Source organism: Scyliorhinus torazame, chromosome 2 (genome assembly GCF_047496885.1).
Source record: "Scyliorhinus torazame isolate Kashiwa2021f chromosome 2, sScyTor2.1, whole genome shotgun sequence".
NCBI classification, from domain to species: domain Eukaryota; kingdom Metazoa; phylum Chordata; class Chondrichthyes; order Carcharhiniformes; family Scyliorhinidae; genus Scyliorhinus; species Scyliorhinus torazame.
Genome location: NC_092708.1, coordinates 89405406 through 89431524, shown reverse-complemented (window position 1 = coordinate 89431524; position 26119 = coordinate 89405406). Strand labels below are relative to the sequence as shown.

Genomic DNA, 26119 nt, shown 5'->3' with positions numbered 1-26119 from the left:
GCTACTCAATTGAATAGTGATGGGCAATAAACACCAGCTTTGCCAGCGATGCTCATCTGAATGAACATGGAAAAGTTAAATTGCCTCCAGGTCGGAACATTTAGAGTCACACTGCGCCACTATAGTTAGCAGCTCAGAGTCTAACTACTCTTGAGTGAAGTGACCCTAAATATTACATATGAGCGGTTGAGGGTAAAAACAATGACAAACAAAATTAATTATTTGAAAATAAACTGAATTTATGATTTACTTAATTGACGACAGTTACTTTTAGTCTAATCATCACTGCTACTTGACCACTGCTAATAGAAACAGTGGCCAAGCCATGAGGAAGATGTCAGAAAAAAACCTTATCCATAAGAGATCAAATGCAAACGTTTATCGAATTACATGTCTTTTTGTTAATTTAACCCAGAAGGGATGTATGTGCATTATATATAACAAGTTTCCTCCTTTTCTCCCCAAATGCTTTACACAGATCATATAAGAATTCTCTTTTTATTGATTCTATTTTCCAACTTGTTAATTTCTCAATGTGTATAATGTGTAACATGTGTATACATCATATTAAATAGTGAATATTTTTAGAGGAAAACCAAGCATTTAAATATTTTGCTATTCATTAAGAAACCTACAGAGAGCAGTGAAGCTAATTGGGGTGTAAAAATTATTTATTTGATTGATATTCTAATATTGCATAAAATGCAAGTTATGCCTAGTCAATTGGAATTATTTGTATTCTGCTGATATCTTACTAGACAAACGCTACACAATCTTTAATCTGATCTAAATTCTTTTCCTGTTAGGTGAATGCTTCAATGGTTGGTTGGAGCCTTTATTGAACAGAATAGCTGAAAATTATACAGCTGTGGTGAGCCCTGATATCTCCAGCATTGACCTCAATACATTTGAAGTGGTGAAACCAAATCCATACGGACAAAATCATAATAGGGGTAATTTTGACTGGAGTCTCTCATTCGGATGGGAACTCCTTCCTGACCATGAGAAAAAAAGGAGAAAAGATGAAACTTACCCCATCAAGTAAGTTCACATTTTCAAAATACTAGAGTAACAATTATATTAACAAACAAGAACTATAAGAAATATTCTGATATATATTCATCAATCTCTCATTGCATTGCACAAAGGAAATCGAGATCTTGATTACAAAATGACAACAGTGACCATAAACCAGTAGATAATAGAAATTTACTGTATAATTAAAAACAAACTGAATAAATTGGAAAACACAATTCCCAGCAAAAGGGCACAATTGGTTTTGTTTATCAGCGCACATTTCTTTTTTTAATTATAAATTTAGAGTACCCAATTCATCTTTCCCAATTAAGGGGCAAATTAACATGGCCAATCCACCTACCCTGCACTTTTTGGGTTGTGGGGGTAAAACCCACGCAAACACTGGAAAATGTGCAAACTCCACACGGCAGCACACATTTCTAAGGAAAATGGACACTAGAAGTATATAGGACACAAGGATGACTTTGTGGACTTTTTAGAACATTATAGAAAGAAATTAATACTGACCGCCATTGAATAAATTGATAGTGTTGGAAAAGTAATAGAGTGATAGGTACAACAAAAAGTGCAGTTTATTAATGGAACAGCAAGTAGGAGGAAAATAATAAGCTATTGAAACCGGAGTACACTTGAAGGAACAAGTGCAAAGGATGGTGGTCAATAGTGAATCTAAAACTTAGTAGAATACTAGGTGCAAGTGAATTAATAGAGTAGTGGGAAAGGGGGATACCAGAGAACGAATCCATTATTGGCAAAGTGGTAATATAGATTTTATGAATATTAATGTTGAATAACCATAGCAATTGCATATAAACAATTATTTTTGATAGCACAATTTCAAATTCTATTTAGGAGCTTTTTGCATTTATAAAAACACGTTTGAGTTGCATTGTTGGAGATATTACAGAGCTCAGCTTAATAATAATAATATGGTTTTGCTTTTTAAAAAAATGTTCCATCTTATGACTGTAAAGGTGGCCCGATGGTGTCAGTGCTATAGGAACCAGGGGGTCCACTTCCAGGGACATCCTATACTTTATTGCGTATTACTTGCTTTCTTTGCTGTCACAAATGCATAACCTTGCACTTCTCTGGAGTATATTTACTTTGCTACCATTTTGCCCACCTATCCACTCCATTTATATCTTCCTGCAGTCTACAACTTTCTTCCCCACGATCAAAAACACAGCAACATTTTTGTACCATCCACAAACGTCTTAATGCTGCCCTCTGCATTAAAATCAGATCCTTTGATTATTTGCCTGCGGAACCTCACTGGAAACAACATTCCCGGTGAGGCAATCCGGCAGGGCCCCAACCTGCAGCAGCTCCCGGCCCATCCAAGATGGCTGCCATCACCCCCCAACAAGCCAGTTAATAATCTTTGTTCCAAAACAAAGGAACCTACACCATCAGAACAACCTTCACGCACCCCGCCACAACCCCAACAAAACAAACCCAATAAACCTAAAACAAAACCCGACAATGCTGGACAATCACAGCAGGTCTGACAGCATCTGTGGAGAGGGAAGGAAGTCTGGATGACTCTTTGTCAAAGCTATTACCCATGTTCAATTTGTACCCTGAAAACTGGCCAAATCCGCATAAGATCTGCATAATCTCTTCTATCCCCCCTAACCGGTCAGAAATATACAGGAGTAGGTCATCTGCATATAACGGGACCATGTGTTCCACCCCCCACCCCCGGACTAGCCCCTTCCATTCCGTTGACGCTCTCAGCGCCATCGCCAATGGCTCTATGCCAAGGCAAACAACAGTGTGGAGAGGGAACATCTTTGCTTTGTCCCCCGGTGCAGTCAAAAGTAGTCCGAAGTCACCCGGTTCGTCCGCACACTCTCAACCGGTGCCTGGTACAGCAACCGAACGCAGTCAACAAAGCCCTACCCAAACCGTCCCAGGACCTCCCACAGATAATTCCACTCCACCCGGTTAAAAGCTTCTCCGTGTCCATAGCGACCACTACCTCCACCTCCCTCCCCTTGGAGGGCATCATGATTACATTCAAGAGCCTTCTAACGTTGACCGTTAACTGCCTGCCTTTGACAAACCCCGTCTGGTCATCCCCTATCACCCCCGGAACGCAGTCCTCTATCCTCGAGGCCAGAATTCTGCGTCTACATCTAGTTGGGAGATTGGTCTTTGTGATCCACATTGACTGGGTCCTTCTCCCACTTCAGGATCAATGAGATCGAGGCCTGTGATATTGTTGGGGGAAGAACACCTCGCTCCCTTGCAATGGTGGACAATTAAACAACTCACTGGAGGAGGAGGCTCCACAAATATCCCTATCATCAATGATGGAGGAGCCCAGCACATATGTACAAAAGACAAGGCTGAGGCATTCTCAACAATCTTCAGCCAAAAGTGTTGAGTGGATGATCCATCTCAGTCTCCTCCGGAGGTCTCTTCCGGAGATCACAGATGTCAGTCTTCAGCCAATACGATTCACTCCATGTGATATCAAGAAACGGCTGAAGACACTGGATACTGCAAAGGCTATTGGTCCTGACACAAATCCAGCAATAGTACTGAATGCTTGTGCTCCAGAACTTGCCACACCCCTAGCCAAGCTGTTCCAGTACAGCTACAACATTGGCATCTACCCAGCAATGTGAAAAGTTGCCCGGGTGTGTCCTGTACACAACAAAGAGGACAAATCCAACCCAGCCAATTACCGCCCTATCGGTCTACTCTCCATCATCTGCAAAGTTACCGAAGGAGTCATCATCAGTGCTATCAAGCGGCACTTACTCAGCAATAACCTGCTTGGGTTCCACCAGAGGCACTCGGCTCCTGACCTCATTACGCACTTGGTTCAAATATGGACAAAAGAGCTGAATGCTAGAGGTAAGGTGAAAGTGACTGCCCTTGACACCAAGTCAGCATTTGACTGAGTATGGCATCAAGGAGCCCAAGCTAAACTGAAGTCAATGGGAATTAGGGAAACTCTCTGCTGGTTGGAGTCATACCTGGCACAAAGGAAGATGGTTGTGGTGGTTGGAGGTCGATCATCTCAACTCCAGGACATTACTGCAGGAGTTCCTCAGGGTAATGTCCTAGACTCAACCATCTTCAGCCTTCTTCATCAATGACCTCCCTTCCATCATAAGATCAGAAGTGGGGATGTACGACTGCACAATGTTCAGCACCATTCGTGATTCCTCCGATAATGAAGCAGTCCATGTCCAAATGCAGCAAGACCTGGACAATATCCAGGCTTGGGCTGACAAGTGGCAAGTTACATTCATGCCCCACAAGTGCCAGGCAACACCATCTCCTATGCCGCTCCTTGACATTCAATGGCTTTACCATCACTGAATCCCCCACAATCAACATTCTGGCGGTTGCCATTGATTAGAAACTGAACTGGAGTAGCCACATTAATACTGTGGCTATCAGGGCAGGTCAAGGACTAGGAATCCTCCCAACAAGTCACTCACCACCTGACCCCCCCACCCCCCTCCAAGCCTGTCCACCATCTATATGGCACAAGTTAGGAGTGTAATGGAATACTCTCCACTTGCCTGGATGCGTGCAGCTCTAACAACACTCAAGAAACTCGACACCATCCAGGATAAAGCAGCCCACTTGATTGCTCCCCTTCCACAAACATTCAAACCCTCCGCCACCGACGAACAGTGGGACCCATGTGTAGCATCTACAGGATGCACTGCAGTAACTCACCAAGGTTTCTTGGACAACACCTTCCAACCTCACGACCACTACCATCTAGAAGGACAAGAGCAGCAGATACCTGGGAACCCCATCACCTGGACGTTCCCCTCCAAGTCACTCGCCGCCCTGATTTGGAAATATATCACCACTCCTTTACTCACTGGGGCAACATCCTGGAGCACTCTCACTAACAGCATAGTGAGTGTACACCTCCGGACTGCAGCGGTCAAGAAGGCAAATAACCGCCACCTTCTGAAGGGCAGCTAGGGATGGGCAATAAATGCTGGTCTATCCAGCGACGCCCACATCCTGTAAATTAATTTACAAAAAACTCAGATATTGGGGAAGAGAAGTTTGCAGGTTCGACTGGGGAGAGTGTGCCTTTGTTCCCAGTGCCTTAATTGATGCTGGGTGGGCTGTCTGCTTTAGTCTTATTCATCAGGTCAGTTTGAGCGACTTACTGGACCATTTCTGAATTAGGCACATTGCCTTGGGTCTTTGCCAGACCAGGTAAGGAGAACAGACTTCCTTCCCTGAAGAGACAAGTATTTTATTCTTTATTTCTTTTATTTTAGTTAATTAATACAATTTAAATTCCCCCAGTTGCTGAGATTTGAACTGTTGTCCCTGGAGCATTGACCCTGGCTCTGGATTCCTCATCCAATTAAAATTGCCATTATGCCACTGAAACCTTTAGGCACTAGCTAAAAAATGGTATTAAAGAAGCTTGCCTCTGGATACCTAAGGACAGATTATCTGATCTATTTCGCGTATTAATATATCACCATTGGGGTACTATCAGCAGAGGGCCTTCCACCTCCTTATGGCACAAAAATGCAATCTTTAAAAAAAATTATTAATGTGGGCTTCGCTGACTAAGCCGGCATTTAATGCCCATCCCTAATTGCCCTTGCGAAGGTGGTGGTGAGCTGCTCTCTTGATCCGCTACAGTCCATATGATGTAGGTACACCCACAGGGCTGTTGGGAAGGAGTTCCAAGATTTCCCTCCAGTGGCAATGAAGGAAAGGTGATCTATTTCCAAGTCAGGATGTTGAATGGCTTTGAGGGGGACTCTTGGGTGGTAGTAACGGTTGTTGGTTTGGAAGGTACTGTCTGAGGCACCTTGGTGAGTTCCCATCAGTGCATTTAGCACGTGGTAGACCAAAAGAGAAAATGCTGGAAAATCTCAGCAGGTCTAGCAGCATCTGTAGGGAGGGTAATGAACTAATGTTTTGAATCCAGATGGCCCTTTGTCAAACCAAGATTCCAGCATCTGCAGTAATTTGCTTTTATATAGTAGGTGGTAGATACTGCTGCCACTATATGTTGATGGTGGATGGAGTGAATGTTTCACGGTGATGTACCAATCAAGTGGGCTGCTTTGTCTTGGATGGTATCAAACTTTGGTGTCATTAAAGCTGCACTCATCCAGACAAGGGGAGAATATTCCATCACATTCCTGACTTGTGCCATGTAGATGGTGGACAGTCTTTGGGGAGTCAGGAGTTGAGTTACTTGCTGCAGAATTTCTAGCTTCACATCCACCCTTGTAGCCACAGTATTCATTTGGCTTGTCCAGTTCAGTTTCTGGTCAATGGTAACCTGCAGGATATTGATAGTACAGGATTCCGTGATAGTAATGCTATTGAATGTCATGGGGTGATCGTTAGATTCTCTTTTTTAGAGATGGTTGTTGCCAGGCACTTGTCAGCCCAAGACTGGATATTGTCCAGGTCTTACTGCATCAGGACATGGCCTGCTTCAGCATCTGAGGAGTCACGAACGTTGCCGAACATTATGCAATCATCAATAAATATCCCACTTCTGACCTTGTGAGGCACGGTAGCACAGTGGTTAGCACAGTTGCTTCACAGCTCCGGGATCCAAGGTTCGATTCTCGGCTTGGGTCACTGACTGTGGCGTTTGCATGTTCTCCCCATGTCTGCGTGGGTTTCCTCTGAGTTCTCCGGTTTCCTCCCACAGTCCAAAGATGTGCAGGTTAGGTGGATTGACCATGCTAAATTGCCCTTCGGTTAGGTGGGGTTGCTGGGTTACGGGATAGGGTGGAGGTGTGGGTTTAGGTTGGGTGCTCTTTCCTAGAGCCGGTGCAGACTCGGTGGGCTAAATGGCCTCCTTCTGCACTGATTGTCTATGATCTATAATGGAGGGAAGATCACTGATGAATTGGCTGAAAATGGTTGGGCCTTGGCCACTACCCTGAGGAACCCCTGCAGTGATGTTCTGGAGCTGAGATGTTTGACCTCCAACACTTACCTTTGTGCCAGGTATGACTCCAACCTGTGGAGGGTTCCCCCCCTCATTCCCATTGACTCCAGCTTTGACAAGGTTCCTTGATGCCGCATTCTGTCACATACTGCTTTGATAACAAGGGCAGTCAATGTCACTTCACCTCTGGAGTTCAACTCTTCTGTTCATGTTGAAGCAAGGCTGTGTCGAGGTCTGGAGTTGGGTTAGTGGCTCATAGCCTGCTACATAACAATAGTTCTAAATTCACAGCTGATAAACTGGATGACGTTTTATTGGTCTTGTCTTTTGGAGCGAGGACTGCCAGAATCTCAGCAAAATAAGCTTTATAGCTCAGAGAATAATTACTGTATTGTCTCTTTAATCAATTTTGCAGGTCACCAACATTTGCTGGTGGACTGTTTGCAATCTCCAAACAATATTTTGAACTCATAGGCAGTTATGATAACCAGATGGAAATTTGGGGTGGTGAAAATATAGAAATGTCTTTCAGGGTAAGTATTATGATTATTTTTTAAATATATTTTATTCCTAACTTGTATAAAAGTTTGCAAAACATAAACCATTTGGAGAGCAAACTCCCCAACACACAACTATACTGTTTGTACAAATGATTCCCTGTTTTTAATCTATGAAACTATAACTTGGGGAACTCTTTCCAAACGTTCCACGCAAAGTCCCTTACCTGCAGCTGCCTAAACTCACTTCATCTTGGGAGCTCTCCCTCTCCTTCAGTTCCTCTATACTGGCAAAACCCTCTTCTCAGTAAAGATCCCTCACCTTAACCAGCTGTCCACTTTCCATACATGCCATCTTATCCCCCTCCTGGCTCAACCGTGGTTTTCGCACAGTGGTGCCAGCACTGAAATCCCTTCTATCCTGAAATGCCTCCACAGCTGGTTCCAGACCTTTACTGTAGACTGCACCACCGGGCTCTCCGCATTTTTCCTTGGCACCATTGGCAATGCCACCGTCACCACAGCCCTCAAGTTGAACCCCCGACAGAATTCTTCCTCCATCCTAAACCATTCTGTCCCCTCTCCTTCCCACCACTGGCTCACTTTCTCCATGTTCACCGCCCTGTAATTGTGTTGCAGGTTCGGCAACATCAACCCTGCCTTCTGCCTCTGTCTCTGTAACAAGGTCCTCTTAACCCTTGGCACCTTCCCTGCCCATTCAAAGTCTGAGATAATCATATCCAGTTTTCCAAAGAAGGAGTTCGGTACAAAGATCGGAAGTGTCTGGAAGATGAACAGGGGCTGGTTTAGCACAGGGCTAAATCGCTGGCTTTGAAAGCAGGCCAGCAGCACGGGTTTAATTCCCGTACCAGCCTCCCCAAACAGGTGCATGAATGTGGCGACTAGGGGCTTTTCACAGTAACTTCATTTGAAGCCTACTTGTGACAATAAGAGATTTTCATTTTTTTTTCAGGAACCTCGGCAGAATGTTCATCTTCACACTTGGATTCTCCCTGACGGAGTCAGGTGCAATGTATCCCACCTCTTAAGGTCCTCCCTAACCTCCTCCACCAGCTTTGGTAGTTTCCATTTATGTAGCATCACCTATTCCCTCGCCACCTGAATCTCCAGGTATCTAAACCTGTCTTGGGCCACCTTGAATGGCAAACCCCCCCCCCCCCCCCCCCCCCCCCAAGTTGGCTCACCGACCCAACTAGTTCACCGGGAACACTTTTCCCTTCATTTAGCTGATATCCCGAGAATGCCCCAAACTTCCCCACAAGCCCATGATGCTCTCTAGTGGGTCCGAAACATATAATAGTAGGTCGTCCATATATGGCGACATCCGGTACTCCCGTCATCCCTTCATAATACCTTACCACTCTGTCGACCCCCTAAGAGACATTGCCAGAGGCTCTATCGCTAGCGCAAACAACAGCGCCGACAGCGGCCACCTGTTCCCCTGTGCTGTTCAAAGTTTTGTGAGCCCATGTCGTTAGACCGCACACTCTCCTTTGGTGCCACATATAACAGACGTACACATGCCACAAACTTCGGCCCAACCCCGAACCTTCCCAGGACCTCAAACAGGTTCCGCCACTTCACCCAGTCGAGTGCCTTCTCCGTGTCCATGGACACCATTACCTCCAGCACCTGAGCTCCTGACGGGGTCATGACCACATTTAACGGCCTCCTTGTATTACTAGAAAGTTGCCTGCACTTTACAAAATCTGTCTGGTCCTGCGCGACCACCCCCGGGATACATCCTTCCCGTCACCACTTCCACATCTGTAGTTAACAACGATATGGGCCTATATGAGCCACAGTCCAACAGGTCTTTCCCTGTCTTTGGTATTAATGTGATTGTTGCCTGCATCATTGTCTCCGGCAGCTCCCCCTTCTCCAATGCCTCATTAAACGTCCGCAAGAGATCTGGCGCCAGGTCCATCATGAACTCTTTTTATAGAATTCCGCTGGGTAACCATCGGGCACTGGGGCCTTCCCCGACTTCAAACCCCTTATACTGTCCAATAGCTCCCTCAGCCCCAAGGGCTCCTCTAGCGCCTGGCTCTTCTTTTCCTCCAACTGTGGAAACTCCAGTTCACCTAAAAACTGTCCCATGCCCCCTCTTCAGCCTCCGGGTCCGCCCTGTACAGCTCCTTATAATAACCCCTAAACGCCTTGTTTATCTTCCCTGGCTCTGACACCACATACCCTGCTCCAGTTCGTAACTTCAAATTTCCCTGGACAAGGCCTGCCTTAGGAGCTGATGCACTGACATTTGCTCGCCTTCTCCCCGCATTCGTACTGCACCCCCTTGCCCTACGCAGCCGTCCTACTGTCTCCCTGTCGTCAACCTATCAAATTGCCCCTGCAATTTTTTCCTTCTCGCCATGGTGGGCGGCCTCGAGTGCTCCCTATCTACCTCCACTATCTCATTCATTAGCGGTTCATATTCCTCCCTCCATTCCCTAACTATGTGCCTTGAATGAGATAGTCTTCCCTCCCCCCGGACCACCGCCTTTAGTGCTCCGCAAAATCTGACCGGCAAGACCTCCCCGTTTTGGTTCAATTCTACATAATCTTTAATCATAGCCTGCACTTTATCGGAAAACCCTCTATCCGCCAACAACCCCGGATCAAGCCTCCACCCCAGCCTCTGCTCCCATCCCGATCTAAGCCGAATCTCCAGCCAATGGGGTGCATAGTCCAAGATTACTATCCCTCCATACTCTGCCCCCTCCACCCCAACAAAAACCTCCCGACGCACCACAAAAAAGTTGACTCTTGAATTCCCTATAAACATGTGAGAAAAATGAATACTCCCTTCCCCCTGCGTTCTTGGAGTGCCACGGGTCCACCATACCCATCTTTTCCATAAGCCCGCCCAGCTTGTTTGCCATTTGTATCCTACCCATTGACCTGGGGTTCGATCTATCCACCCTCGGCTCTAGGACACAATTAGAATCTCCTCCCATAATCAACTGGTGAATGGCCAAGCCTGGGATCGCTGCCAGCAACCCCCTCAGAAAACCTACATCATCCCAATTCGGTGCATATACATTAACCAGTACCACTGGCGTCCTCTCTAATACCGCACTCACCATCACATACCTCCCACCCGGGTCCCTCACTTCCTTCTCGCTTACAAGCCCCATTTTCTTGCTCATCAAAATTGCCACACCCCTGTGACTTTGAATCAAACTCCGAGTGGAAAACCTGTCCTAGCCATCCCTTTCTTAGCCTAACCTAGCCCTTCATGCGGAGGTGCGTCTCTTGCAGAAAGACCACCTCTGCTTTTAAAACTCCTTAGGTATGCAAAGACCTGAGATCTTTTCACCGGTCCATTGAGCCCTTGCACATTCCACGTTATCAGCTGTACTGCCGTCCCCTTATAAACTTTTCACCCCTTCTACCCTTTGTTAACACAACAGAAAAAGACGAAAACCCCTCTACGTCAGAGGAAAAGAACGTACCCCCCACTCTACCAGTATTCTCCATTATTCCAGAGTGCCAGCACTGCGTCTCCCAAAATTGTTCAGTTTCCCCCCAGTTTATGCTCCTTGATAAAGTCATTGCCACTTCTGGGATCTCAAAATAATATTCCCTGCCTTCATAGTTTCGCTGGGTAGAGCACCTCAAACCTGATCTGCCATTGATATAACACCACCTTGGCCCTGTTGAACCCCACACGCCGTTTTCCAGTTCAGCTCCAATGTCCTGGTATATTATGACCTTGCTTCCTCCCATTCACAGTTCCGCTTCTCCCTGGCCTACTGCAGAATCTTCTCTTTCTCCACAAACGTGTGGAGTCTCACAATCACCTCCCGCGGCGACTCCCCTGTTCTTGGATTCTTCCTCCGAGACGTGTGTGCGCTCTGTCCACCTCGGGGGCCTTGTCCAGCACCCCCTCTGCCACCAGCCCTGCCAGCATCCTCAAAACGTACCTCGTGGCACTTGCACCTTCCACTCCTTCGGACAGGCAACTATTCGCAGATTCTGCCTCCTCGACCTGTTTTCCTGCTCCTCCACCTTTGCTCACAACGTCTTGCAAAGGTCTCCCAAGAGCTCCGCCTCCAATGCCACCACTCTTTAGCCATGTTCAGAGATCACCCTTTCAATCTCTTGGATCTGTGACCCCTGAGCCTCCAGACATTTTTCCACCCTCTCCATTGAGCTCTAGGGGCACCACACAGCCCCTTCGACCGAACCTCCTGCATCTCCTTCCTCTGCTGGCGGAACTCTTCCTTGATCAAGGACATCAACTGCTCCATCTGGGGCTTTCCAACTTGCACTGACCTTTCCTCCTCCGCCATATTTCCACTCGCTGCTGCCCCACAGGTCTCTTCCAACTCCTTGGCCAGATGTTTCACCTGTCGGTTTTGGTAACCAGCAGACATGCTACTCCTGGGGGGAACTTCTCCTCTGACCTTCAGTTACACTTTTCCATCGAAATTACACCAGATTTCAGGTAAAAAGAATCTTTTCTATGACTTCAGGCAAGAGCCACTCTATGTGTGACCACTCACACCATGGCCGCCACCGGAATTTCCTCTGCAAATTTTCATTGAAATACTGTTAACGCTGTTTTTAAAAGCTGCTGATTCACCTAATTTTATTCTGCCAACAGATTGTACCTTGAAATTGGTGACGTTGTATATTAGTTTGATTACATTTATTTGCATTTGTTGCTTATTTTTTTTGTTCGTCTCTCTTTCTTCTTGGACCATTAGGCTGGAGTAAGGCTATCTTTGGCATTCATCACTAGGATTCTGTCATCAATGAGCAAGATGAGATGGCCACTTTGAGCATCTCAAAGATGGCCGCTTTGAGCAGAGAAATATTTGGAAATATAAATAATCTGCACTAGCACCTTTCACAATCACAGGTTGCCCCAAAGTGCTTTACAGCCAAAGTGTAGTCACTGTTGTAATATAGGAAGTGTAGAGATTCTATCCATTCTGGAACTTTTATTTTGTTTGGTTTGGATCGTCTGCATTTTTTTCACACATATAGAACATAGAACGATACAGCGCAGTACAGGCCCTTTGGCCCACGAGGTTGCACCGAAACAAAAGCCATCTAACCTACACTATGCCATTATTATCCATATGCTTATCCAATAAACTTTTAAATGTCCTCAATGTTGGCGAGTTCACTACTGTTGCAGGTAGGGCATTCCACGGCCTCACCACTCTTTGCGTAACCTCTGTCCTATATCTATTACCCCTCAGTTTAAAGCTATGTCCCCTCGTGCCAGCCATTTCCATCCGCGGGAGAAGGCTCTCACTGTCCACCCTATCTAACCCCCTGATCATTTTGTATGCCTCTATTAAGTCTCCTCTTAACCTTCTTCTCTCCAACGAAAACAACCTCAAGTCCATCAGCCTTTCCTCATAAGATTTTCCCTCCATACCAGGCAACATCCTGGTAAATCTCCTCTGCACCCGCTCCAAAGCCTCCACGTCCCTCCTATAATGCGGTGACCAGAACTGTACGCAATACTCCAAATGCGGCCGTACCAGAGTTTTGTACAGCTGCAACATGACCTCCTGACTCCGGAACTCAACCCCTCTACCAATAAAGGCCAACACTCCATAGGCCTTCTTCACAACCCTATCAACCTGGGTGGCAACTTTCAGGGATCTATGTACATGGACACCTAGATCCCTCTGCTCATCCACACTTCCAAGAACTTTACCATTAGCCAAATATTCCGCATTCCTGTTATTCCTTCCAAAGTGAATCACCTCACACTTCTCTACATTAAACTCCATTTGCCACCTCTCAGCCCAGCTCTGCAGCTTATCTATGTCCCTCTGTAACCTGCTACATCCTTCCACACTGTCGACAACACCACCGACTTTAGTGTCGTCTGCAAATTTACTCACCCACCCTTCTGCGCCTTCCTCTAGGTCATTGATAAAAATGACAAACAGCAACGGCCCCAGAACAGATCCTTGTGGTACGCCACTTGTAACTGAACTCCATTCTGAACATTTCCCATCAACCACCACCCTCTGTCTTCTTTCAGCTAGCCAATTTCTGATCCACATCTCTAAATCACCCTCAATCCCCAGCCTCCGTATTTTCTGCAATAGCCTACCGTGGGGAACCTTAGCAAACGCTTTACTGAAATCCATATACACCACATTAACTGCTCTACCCTCGTCGACCTGTTCAGTCACCTTCTCAAAGAACTCAATAAGGTTTGTGAGGCATGACCTACCCTTTACAAAGCCATGCTGACTATCCCTGATCATATTATTCCTATCTAGATGATTATAAATCTTGTCTCTTATAATCCCCTCCAAGACTTTACCCACTACAGACGTGAGGCTCACCGGTCTATAGTTGCCGGGGTTGTCTCTGCTCCCCTTTTTGAACAAAGGGACCACATTTGCTATCCTCCAGTCCTCTGGCACTATTCCTGTAGCCAATGGTGACATAAAAATCAAAGCCAAATGTCCAGCAATCTCTTCCCTGGCCTCCCAGAGAATCCTAGGATAAATCCCATCAGGCCCCGGGGACTTATCTATTTTCAGCCTGTCCAGAATTGCCAACACCTCTTCCCTACGTACCTCAATGCCATCTATTCTAATAGCCTGGGTCTCAGCATTCTCCTCCACAACATTATCTTTTTCCTGAGTGAATACTGACGAAAAATATTCATTTAGTATCTCGCCTATCTCTTCAGACTCCACACACAACTTCCCATCCCTGTCCTTGACTGGTCCTACTCTTACCCTAGTCATTCGCTTATTCCTGACATACCTATAGAAAGCTTTTGGGTTTTCCTTGATCCTACCTGCCAAATACTTCTCATGCTCCCTCCTTGCTTGTCTTGGCTCTCTCTTTAGATCCTTCCTCGCTACCTTGTAACTATCCATCGCCCCAACTGAAACTTCACACCTCATCTTCACATAGGCCTCCTTCTTCCTTTTAACAAGAGATTCCACTTCTTTGGTAAACCACGGTTCCCTCGCTCTACGCCTTCCTCCCTGCCTGACCGGTACGTACTTATCAAGAACACGCAGTAGCTGATCCTTGAACAAGCTCCACTTATCCAGTGTGCCCAACACTTGCAGCCTACTTCTCCAACCTATCCCCCCCAAGTCACGTCTAATGGCATCATAATTGCCCTTCCCCCAGCTATAACTCTTGCCCTGCGGTGTATACTTATCCCTTTCCATCACTAACGTAAACGTCACCGAATTGTGGTCACTGTCCCCAAAGTGCTCTCCTACCTCCAAATCCAACACCTGGCCAGGTTCATTACCCAAAATCAAATCCAACGTGGCCTCGCCTCTTGTTGGCCTGTCAACATATTGTGTCAGGAAACCCTCCTGCACACACTGTACAAAAAACGACCCATCTAATGTACTCGAACTATATCTTTTCCAGTCAATATTTGGAAAGTTAAAGTCTCCCATAATAACTACCCTGTTACTTTCGCTCTTATCCAGGATCATCCTCGCCATCCTTTCCTCTACATCCCTAGAACTATTTGGAGGTCTATAGAAAACTCCCAACAGGGTGACCTCTCCTTTCCTGTTTCTAACCTCCGCCCATACTACCTCGTAAGATGAGTCCCCATCTAGCATCCTCTCCGCCACCGTAATACTGCTCTTGACTAGCAGCGCCACACCTCCCCCTCTTTTGCCTCCTTCTCTGAGCTTACTAAAACACCTAAACCCCGGAACCTGCAACATCCATTCCTGTCCTTGCTCTATCCATGTCTCCGAAATGGCCACAACATCGAAGTCCCAGGTACCAACCCATGCTGCCAGTTCCCCTACCTTATTTCGTATACTCCTGGCATTGAAGTAGACACACTTCAAACCACCTACCTGAACACTGGCCCCCTCCTGCGACGTCAAATCTGTGCTCCTGAATTCTATACTCTCATTCTCCCGTACCCTAAAACTACAATCCAGGTTCCCATGCCCCTGCTGCATTAGTTTAAACCCCCCCCCCCAAAGAGCACTAACAAATATATGGAAGGATAAACAAAATATATATCTTTCAAAGCTTAATTTTACTGTTTTTGTGGATTTCAGTCAAGTATTTTACACACATAAGAGATAACTGGTGCAAAATAAATTTGGTTTGCAACTTGATAACGATAACGTAAAAATTTCAATTTGAATGGCTGAATAACTATAGTAGAATGATTAATTTAGAATAATAGCTGTATGTAATTTGCTTTGTTTACTATATGTCTTGTGCATGGGGGATATATAGTGCATTATTCCACTGGTTTTGTATTGCCATTCTGTAACCTATAACTACAATGCTGCACAAAGAAGGTGGATGAATATTTGAAAATAAAATGTAAAGGACATGATGAAAGAGTCAGGAACTGGGATTGGCTAGCTCATTGAGAGCTGGCATGCTGTGACAGGCCAAATACCTGCTTTAAGCTTCAACAAGGCTTATAAAGGCACAAATGATTTGAACCTGGGTGGAATGAAAGTTTTAGTAGTGATGAGGGCAGAATAGGGACAGAGCTAAGGGCCGGGATTCTCCCACTCGGGGACGAAGTCCCCACGCCTGCCGTAAAACAGGCGAGAATCACTCTCGAAAGTCCGGGGTGATTCTCTGTTTTCCAGGGGGCTAGCAGTGCCCGGCTTGTGTCCCGCAGCACTGGCTGCCGACGGGGCCCTGCTGTCCAGAACACACGGCCATGCCTGTGCACGGCGGATTCAAGTGGGTCCGCGCATGTGCACAGCGGCCGCAAGCGGGTCCGCGAATGCGCACGGAGGCCGCAAGCGGGTCCGCGCATGCGGGCTGTAGCCCACAGCGAGCCCGCGCGGAGGAAGGTAGGTCCCCCCCCAGATCGCGATTGGTGGTGCCCGATTGCGGGCCTGGCCACCGCTGAGGCCCCCCACCCGGAGTCAGATTATCCCTGCCCCCCCCCCCCACCAGGACCGCGGCCGTCGGTCCAAACTCCCACCGGGTGGTACCAGATGTAAACCGCGCCTGCGGGAATTCGGCCGGTCGCCCGCGGAGAATCGCTGTGGGGGCCTATTTCAGCGGCCCCCGACTGGTGCTCCAGTCGCCGGAGAATCGCCGTCAGAGCGGCGTGGCGGGAATCTCCCGTGCCAATAGCGATTCTCCGACCTGTTGCGGGCTTGGAGAATCCCGGCCAAAATGTCACAGATTGAAATAGGTGGATTTGGCTATTGTTGAGGTGTGGGATTTGAAGTTCACCACATGGTCATACAGTATACTGAAGTTGTACAATATCTGGTTCAGTCTGAGTATACAGCTGATGTCAGAAATGGACTCCTGGCTGTAGTGGGAACTGAACAGAGAGCTTTTGGTCCAATAGATGGGTTAACTTGGACTGATTTGTACATGATTTGATGACAAACAAACCAGGCGATGGAATAGCTACAAATTTTTGAAAATATAGTTTTGTCAACATTTTGTGGATTGTATGATTCTTTTAAATACCTTTTAATCTAAACTTGTGTGGGTGTAGTTATTGAAACTGAAACCATATACATCCTAATTCTCAAATTCTCCCTCGGCCTCTTGGCATACTCATGATTGCATAACTAGGTTCAGTAATGTTTCACTTTGGCTTAATATTTCCATGTTCTCTTGCAAAAGCAATGGGAGTTCTATCATTAAGCTCAAGCTAAATTAGGCTATGCAAATACTGAATTTAAAAAACTGAAATGCCGTAACTGGAAAGGATTTCCATTGTGTTGTGATAATTTTGAGGCTAAATGTCATTCTGTACAATGGTTGATAGCCTGAACTACTTGCTGGATCTGGTTGATGATGCTTGCAATGCCAAAAAGTGTGCTTTGACATCATTCACTTTTTTCAAATGCCTTCAGACAGGGCCTTTGGGTAATTAAAAAGTTTAATTAAAGAGCTTTGGATAATTCAAAATCCTTGGCTCCTGGATGATGCTTAAATGTGGTACTAGGCAAATAATGTATCTTTTTCTTTTGTGTCTACAAAAGTCTTCAATCTCAATTTAACATGAGAACTTCTTGGCTCCAGTCCTAGATTAGCAAGTGTACTGACTGTTCTGGTTACTGAATTGCCCTATTTGATTTGATGCATGATTCGTTAACCAGATCATTCTTTCTCAAACTTCCATCTCATTCAGATAGAATCATTCATAAAACTACCATGTTTCCAAAGGTGCAATATTTTCACAATGCAGATGTGAAGAAAGAATCTCAGTTATGACTAAGCTATGAATATCGGATGATAGACACAGTTGTAGTGTCTACAAAGTTTAGTATATGCTTATGTATTCTGTTCTGGTCCATAATAAATGTCATGCCTGTACAACTGATTTCATTCTTAATTGGAACTATTTAGTTCTCTCTAAAACTAAGCAACGTTAAAAAAATATGTTTATTACATTTTCAGTATATTAAATGATTTCCTATTCATCTTTTGTCCTCAATAAAGTGAAGTTAAAAGAAAACAGCTCCTAAAACTTGTGTTCAAATTGGATGTGGTGCAAGAACTAGTTTATAGAATGCTAAAATATCACTGTTGTCCTCATCGGGATGCTAATTTTAGATTTTGAATCTTGATGTTCAACATTACAATAACAACTCACACTTATAGGGGCTGTAATCAGACAATGGCTGACAACGAACCTTGAAAGGAACTATAAAGGTGACTAGAACCTTAGTCAAAGAGATCATTGTTAATCCCGATTGGACCAAACCAGTTGATACAATTTATCAATTCATTGTCCTGTGGCTCCTTGTTTCATGTGCATCATGAACATTATGGGCGAAAGTTTAAAAACCCATTCAATTAGACAGACTTTAAATCTGGCTCAATATCTTCCCAATTTAAAAGGGGTTAGTCTTGAAAGTCTTTCAGTTGTGAAGAGGAGCTGCACACCACTTATTACAATAAGCTTCTAATAATGTGTTACTATTTATCACACATAAACATGTTTGTGAAATACTGTTTACATTTTTTTTTGCAGATTCTCATGTCGGCAGGGTGATGGTCTGTTTTTTTTTTTTTTAAAGATATTTCTTCAAACTTTTTAAAATCAAATTCATTCCGACATTAATTAATTGACAGATTTATATTATTAATTAGCTGTTTCCAGCTTCTATGTATTAGAGGAAGTTGCACTGAACTGCTTTGTTTATTAATAACATCAGTAAATTTCCTGTTTACTAACAGGTTTGGCTGTGTGGTGGACAGTTGGAAATTTTGCCATGTTCTGTAGTCGGTCATGTTTTCCGCACCAAGAGTCCACATACTTTTCCCAAAGGTACTCAAGTAATAGCTCGCAACTTGGTCCGCCTAGCAGAAGTATGGATGGATGACTACAAACAGATATTTTATCGACGAAACCAACAGGCAATGCAGATGTCTAAAGAGGTAGGTGACATTGCTAAAATTTTGGGGGTTTAGAATTATTGAAGATTTTCAAATAAAATGGGGAACAATACTTCCATTTTTATAAATATTCAATACAACTATTCTCAAAACGATGATTTCTTCTACTCCTTGTTTGACCTTTTGCTGAAGAAATCAAACTTCAAACGTGCTGCATGAGGTACTATGGAGAAACCGGTTTATAGCAATGATAATGTTATACGTCTAGCTTGTTTGCAGGATTGCGAATGGTTTTTATTTACCAACATTTTGCCCCTTTCCTTAAAAGATTCCTTTAAGTTCATAATGCAGCTAACTGAATTCCGTAGCATCACAACCATCACTGGTTCATAATTTAATTATATCTTGGTTGCAATCTATTTTGGTTGCAATGTTCAAAAGGAATTTTTCTTTTTATGCATTTATTAATTCTGGTGGTCAGCATTTATTGGCCTCCCTGATTGCCCTTGAGAAAATGATTGTGAGCTGCCAACCTGAATCACTGCGGTCTGTATAATATTGGTACTCTCACAGCTATTCGATAGGGAGCTCCAGCGTTTTATGGCAGGAGTGATGAAGGAACAATGTGTCACAAATAGAATGTACTCGGTCTCTTATTGCCCATTCAGTTTATTTTGTAATGAAAGAGACGTATCTCTTATTCTTGAGTGTGTATATCAATTCAATAAATTTGCAGCAAGCTTTTGTGAGTTTAAAAAAGGTTATTTACTCTCGCATACACAATGGCGCACCCTTGTGCCTACTCAACAAACACAGTTTGAATAATGGTTGCACTTCTACAGATTACATTTAATTACGTCTCTAATTTACAATTTCCAGTCTCCCATATGGCCAGTCTATGGTTTCTTGAATGGTTCAAAGTTTAAGTGAAGGGTTTGCAGCAGATTGCAAAGTTCCCTGTACTCAAATATACAGGAGGTGGATTTTGTTGGTGCAGGTTAGGTATTTTGGCTGCTTGATGATTCACAGCTAGTTTAAGAGCCTGGTTCTCAGACTAGGTGATGACTGATGTTTCTTCAAAAGGCAAAGATGGCACAGCCTTTCTCTGTAGCTGCAGTCTACCCATGTCCTTTCTGAATCTTGGGGTAATTAACCACCCCCATATCCAAAGTCAGAATTGGTCATTGGCCTTGTCAGCTTTCCTTTGTTGAACTGAAAACTTGGAGACAGAGAGTCCAGTAGTCCATTGTTTGAATCCTACTCCAAACAGAATAAATGGGACAGCATGGTGGTCCAGTGGTTAGCACTGCTGCCTCACGGCACAGAAGACCCGGGTTTGATCTCAGCCCCTGGTCACTGACCGTGTGGAGATTGCACATTCTCGCCGTGTCTGCGTGGGTCTCACCCCCACAATCCAAAGATGTGCAGGATAGGTGGATTGGCCACATTAAATTGCCCCTTAACTGGAAAAAAGTGAATTAGGGATTTTAAATCTTTATTAAAAAAAATGTTTTAAAGAGTAAATGATAGGTGTGAATTCCACAGATAATATTTGTTTGGAAAGTCCATTCCAGGGGCATGGCCCCCAACCATGGTTAGTCAATGTAACTTTCTGGAAGCTTCATAGTCTGGGAATCACCATGGATTAGAAACTGCATTGGACCAGCCACATAAATTTTGGAGCTACAAGAAAAGGTCAGGGGTTCTGTGACAAGTTACTCTTCTGACTCCCCAAATCTTTTGTGCTATGTAGAAGGCCCAAGTGTGATAAAACACCCTTCACTTGCCTGGATGAGGCAGCTCTAGTAACACTCCCAAGCTCTACACCATCCAGAACAAAGCAGCCAGTTTGATCAGCACTCCATTTACCACTTTAAATACACTCCATCCACCACCAAGGGCACAGTGGCTGTAGTATGTGCCACCTACAAGATACAGTGTAGCAAGTCACCAAGGCTCATTCAGCAACAACTCAAATTGGTGATCTCCATTATTTAGAAGAGCAAGGGCAGCAGATGTATGAATACCACCACCTGCAAGTTCCTTGCCAGATCGCAGATAATCCTGACTTGAACACCCATCACTGTGTCAGAATCCTGGACCAAAATTATGTTTGAAAGGATCTATGCACCTTTATGTTCATGATTTTCTCAAAATGATGTTACGGACAGGTAGGGGGTTAATTTAAATAACCCTGATTTCTCCTCTCACCAACTGTCCATGTACAGAAAAGTGTTTAGATTTGTTTCTCCCTTTCTAAGTAGTTGCCTATTACCCCAGTTTTGGTGTAATCCAATTTCTTTTAATAACCCCACAGCAAACACATAATCGGATGAATTTAAAGGATTTGTTTGCACACACTCCAACTTGGGAGAAGGATAGCACTGTTGTCTCCTTTTCACTTTATACCATAAGAGAGATGGAGAGAGAAATATTTGTGGAAGGCAAAGAACACAGAGAAAACAATTATTGTTCCACGTGTGTCCAGAATCAAAGTCCAATCAGTTATTCCTTCACTGAAGTCAGCAGGCTGAAAACTGATGCTGTATAATTCAGTTTGCCAGTGGAGTTGACTTCACATAAGGAGCTAGGCACCAGTCGGTCTAATAGACGATGGTACAGAGGTTCCAGTAGAAACAGTGCAGACTGGGCTCAGCATTCTGTCAGGTCAGAGCCCCCTTTCTGTGCTGCTTGTAGATAGATGGTAAAATGGCAGGTTGACTTTTGCAGTACAGCAAGGCAATATAACTGCTTCCACCAACAAGAGGTTCACATCACATGACTCACCTCCACAGTGCCTTTGACAAAGAGTTTGTATCCCCTGTATGGGTTTGTGTGATTGTTAAATGTTCCAACGAGTAATGTTGCGTTGTCCTTTGTTCCAGCTGGCCTAGCTTATGAAATGCAGATGCTTTGCTTTGAATTTGGTCTCTGCAGCCCACAAGGAGTTGTTGGTATCTTTTCAGAGATAACGAGGTGTACGTTTTGTTCAAGGGTCACAGACAGAGATCGCTTCAGCTATTTTAAAAGTGTCTTTGTCCAGTTTATAAAATTTTAGAAATTAGTCATAGGATATGTACATAGAGTGGGATTCTCTTACCCCAGGGCCGGCCCGGAGAATCGGCGTGAATTGTACCACACCGCCAGGACGCGATTCTCTGCTGAGCGGAGAATCGGCGCCGGCGTGGTCGGTGTGGCGCTGGCCGGGGACTGCTCTATGGCCCCCCCCCCCCCAGCGATTCTCTGCCCGGGATGGGCCGAGCGGCCGTACCAAAAAAAAACCAGAGTCCCGCTGGTGCCATTCTAACCTGGTCTTACCGGGCGGGACCACGGCGAGGAAAGGTCCGGGGACGGCCTGTTTGGCGGGGGGGGGGGGGGGGGGGGGTCCGACCGCGATCGGGGCCCACCGATTGGCGGGCCAGCCTCTCGGGCTGGGAGTCTCATTTGTTCCGCGCCCGCCCCTGTAGCCCTACGCCATGTTGCGTCGGGGCCGGTGCCGAGAAGGGGGACACCGCGCATGTGCGGAAATGCACCGGTGCCACTGCGCATGTGTGGACCGCGCGGCACCCATCTGACGCCGGGATCGGCAGCTGGAGCGGCGTGGGTCGCTCCAGTGCCGTGCTGGCCCCCTGTCGGGGCCAGAATTGCTGATCCTGAGGCCATGCTTTTTCTATTAAAATACAGGCTTTTAAAAGGAATTGATACTGATTCATTTTTTATTTTAACTTATTTTCTAACTTATTTCTAATTTGTGTTTGAAAGGTAGTTTCAGCGGCCTTTTGATTGTGGAAGCAATTTTTTGGTTGCTACTAGCTAAATCGTGCATTTATTTTCTCTCCTAGTTATCCAACTTTTAAATCAAATGACTTTTCTGCTTTTTAAAAATTCTTTGTTTTTTTGTCCCTCTGCTCTCCTCCCCTGCATTTTATCTCCTGAGTCTTTACTGCACAAACAATTCTATTTGCATGACCATTTGCATGACCTGGTGATCAAAGGAGAAGCATGCAGGCATGGGCTGGCCTTAATATCTCTCCAATTAATTGTTCAAATCCTTGTATGATAGTCCCGCATCTCTTTTGATTTCCCAATTGGCTTCTCTTTTTCCCTCATCTCATTCCTCAGATCAAGTGTATGTTTCAGATTAGGTACTTAACAATGTAGAAAACTGTGAAATTGATCCAAGGCGCGATCATTCTGGAGCCGTGCCAACATGAACACTACTGTGTCTAGAATAAATAACATTATGATTTCTGTTGAACTCCAGTTTTGTTCTCCGCATTTCATTAATCCCCTCTCCCCTCCTCTCCAATAAGTGTTCAAGTGTATTAGTTGCTTCTAGCTTTTATAAGGCAAGGCATATGTCAATTTGAATAGAATGTTTGCTTATTTTATTGTCCCTGGTTTTCAACCGGAATATCAAGCACAATTATAACCTAATTCATGAGCTTTCGTGAATCTTTAGCCTTTGATATCGCAATATTAAATGGTAAATGTTCACTGATGTTTGTAGTTATTACATTTTTCCTGAACTTTAAATTACATATTTGCTCATTTTGGTAATTTTACATTCCACTGAGCAACTATTTGAATTATTTATTTCAAATACATGATGGGTTGCTATGTTGTATATCAAACTGCTACTCAATCTATCATAGAGATTAAAGAATTATCAAAGGCTGGTGGTTGTCAAACGTTAAGACACTTTGTACTTCAGGTGTGAGTGAGTCATGTCAGTGGTCTATTTTCTGTAACTTGGCAACTTGTAATATAAATGGAAGACTGCATGCCTGAACATGTGGCTTAATTATGACAGACTGTTAAACTTGGCCTTTTCCCAATTCCTGATCTCGCATGAAGTCACGGTAGTTAGCACTGTTGCTTCACAACACCAGGACCCCAGGTTCGATTCTCGGCTTGGGTCACTGTCTGTGCGGAATCTGCACGTTCTTCTTGTGTCTACGTGGGTTTCCTCCAGGTGCTCCGGTTTACTCCCACAAGTCCCGAAAGATGTGCTGTTAGGTGAATTGGACATTCTGAATTCTCCCTCAGTGTACCCGAACAGGCGCCTGAATGTGGCGACTAGGAGCTTTTCACAGTAACTTCATTGCAGTGTTAATGTAAGCCTACTTGTGACAAGAACGATTATTATTATAAGTCCAGACATGTCCGCTTGATTATTTTTTACCTGCCCTCTTTCATATTTTATAAATAGTGAATTGCAGAATTTGCACGTCTTGGCATTGCCATAAAAGCCATCAAAACATTTTTTTTACAGCACATACGTGCATGCATCATGACATGAAATAAAAATATAAAGATCAAAGATGCATGCAACTGGTTGCAGAATCTGCTGGGGTACACATTGTCTTGGAGCCATCTATATACTATCAAAACTGTAAGCGCAGGAATAGTGGGCTGAATGGCTTAATTCTGTGCTGTATGATTCTGTTATTCAGAGGAGCAGAAGTTTTCCACAAAGAACAGATGGATTAGAAGTTAAATGAAATTGCCCATATATTATATACGTTCGAGTACCACTCTCCGCCCTCTTGTGTTTGAGAATGTGAAGGTTTACAATTCTGAGCGAAGAAAGTACTTCTCATCTCAATGCCTCGTCCTGAGACTGAGATCCTTGATTCTAGACGCTTTAGATGGTCACCCCTTTTAATTTTATTTTTTTTACGTGTTTCAATGAGCTGACCTCCTAATTCTTCTAAACATAAGGGAACTTAGTCTGATTCTACTCAATCTCTCCTCGTAGGATGACCCAGGAATCAATCTTTTTTATATTAAAGGAAATCACTGTATGCTGGGGATCGGAAATAAATACAGAAAAACTCAACAGGTTTGGCAATATCTGTGGAGGGCGGGGAACAGATTTTAAAATTTTTTTAGAGTATGCAATTCTTTTTTTTTTCCCAATTAAGGGGCAATTTAGCGTGGCCAATTCGCCTACCCTGCAAGCGCCCTTCAAAATGGCTGCGAACATGTAAAAAAAAAAATGCGGTCGGCATGCGTGCCTGATCATCGGCGTGCATGCACAAAACTATACGCGTGCGCGCCAATGATCAGGCACGCATGCGCAGTGCGGCTGCTTTTTTTTAAAAAAAAATGGTCGTAGCTTTTTATTTTACAAGTTCGGGGGGGGTTTATTCATTTTATTCATTTATTTTATTCATTTAATTTTTATTTATTTTCATTTTATTTTTATTTCTTTTTGACAAGTTCAGGGGGGTTTTATTTGATAAAATTTTACAGGAAAAAAATGCAGAACTTTGGACAGTTGGAGACTCCATACATTCCGACACCGGACGGCTTCACCTTCATCCAACACGTTCTATTGGAGGAGCGTGTGCGAGGGCCAAAGGGACCCAAAACCATTTCCTCCATTTTTGTCAGCAGCAAACAAGGCAAGAGAAAATGGTGGGTCGCGCAGGTCGGCCGGGTTGGGTCCCGTAGTTTGGCCAGTTGGTAAAAATGGGTACCCGGAAAAAAAGTTTGAAGAACACTGCTCTAACATACCGAATTAACATGAGGTAACATGAATTAACAGGCAAATTTGCCAAACACACACTGCGCATCAAATGGCAGACACAACCAAGATAGATCCCAGGGATTTCTCCATTCAGTTAGTGATCACTGTGAATCACAAAAAGTCCTGCAACCCTGTGCTTTCCTGTTGAGGGATTTCAGGGATGCTCCTTTGAGGATTTAGCCTCTCTTTTCCCTCAACAGCACTACCAACTCAACTTCGAAGCCCTCTTGCTTGTCCTGTCTGCATAGAGTTGATAGGCAACAGGACTCCGGTTCAAATTGCCCCAAGGACTGCTCAATTCCCAGTTGCTCAATCTCTATTCCTGCAATGTCATCCGGCTGCGATTACAAGGCTGCACCCGAATGACTAATCACCTGCAGGATCACTGCCCGAAGGGTTCACCAAGCAGACTGCTACTCTTCACAGGATTCTCTTTGACTCAACTCCCAGCCTCTGAGAGCAGATAATTTCACTCAGCTTCACTGAGCTGTCATTGCTCTCCATGCTTTCTGTGACCAACTCCCAGCTGAGCTGCTGTTAACAACTGCTGCTTGAACTGAACAGAGTGTGGTTAAATCTCACAACAGAGGTCACCCTCTGTTCTAAATGGGATCAGATGCATCCAACGTCGGTATGTTCTGAACGTACAATCTCCAATCAACCAACGGTCAATTCTACAGGTATATATATATGTTATATATTTTAAAAATAAATTTAAAGTACCCAATTCAGTTTTTTTCAATTAAGGGCAATTTGCGTGGCCAATCCACCTACACTGCATATCTT

The 26119-nt window shown here is 44.5% G+C and overlaps 1 protein-coding gene across 4 annotated transcripts in view; it reads left to right on the top strand.

The window, feature by feature from the left end:
• The window catches only part of galnt3 (UDP-N-acetyl-alpha-D-galactosamine:polypeptide N-acetylgalactosaminyltransferase 3 (GalNAc-T3)), a 200529-nt gene that overhangs the window by 117224 nt on the left and 57186 nt on the right, over window positions 1-26119 (top strand). For all 4 annotated transcript variants that reach the window (XM_072473890.1, XM_072473896.1, XM_072473883.1 and 1 more), the window contains exons 5-7: window positions 807-1041; window positions 7377-7494; window positions 18640-18840. In XM_072473890.1, the coding sequence (XP_072329991.1) occupies window positions 807-1041; window positions 7377-7494; window positions 18640-18840 (554 nt within the window). The remainder of the gene's footprint in view (window positions 1-806; window positions 1042-7376; window positions 7495-18639; window positions 18841-26119) is intronic.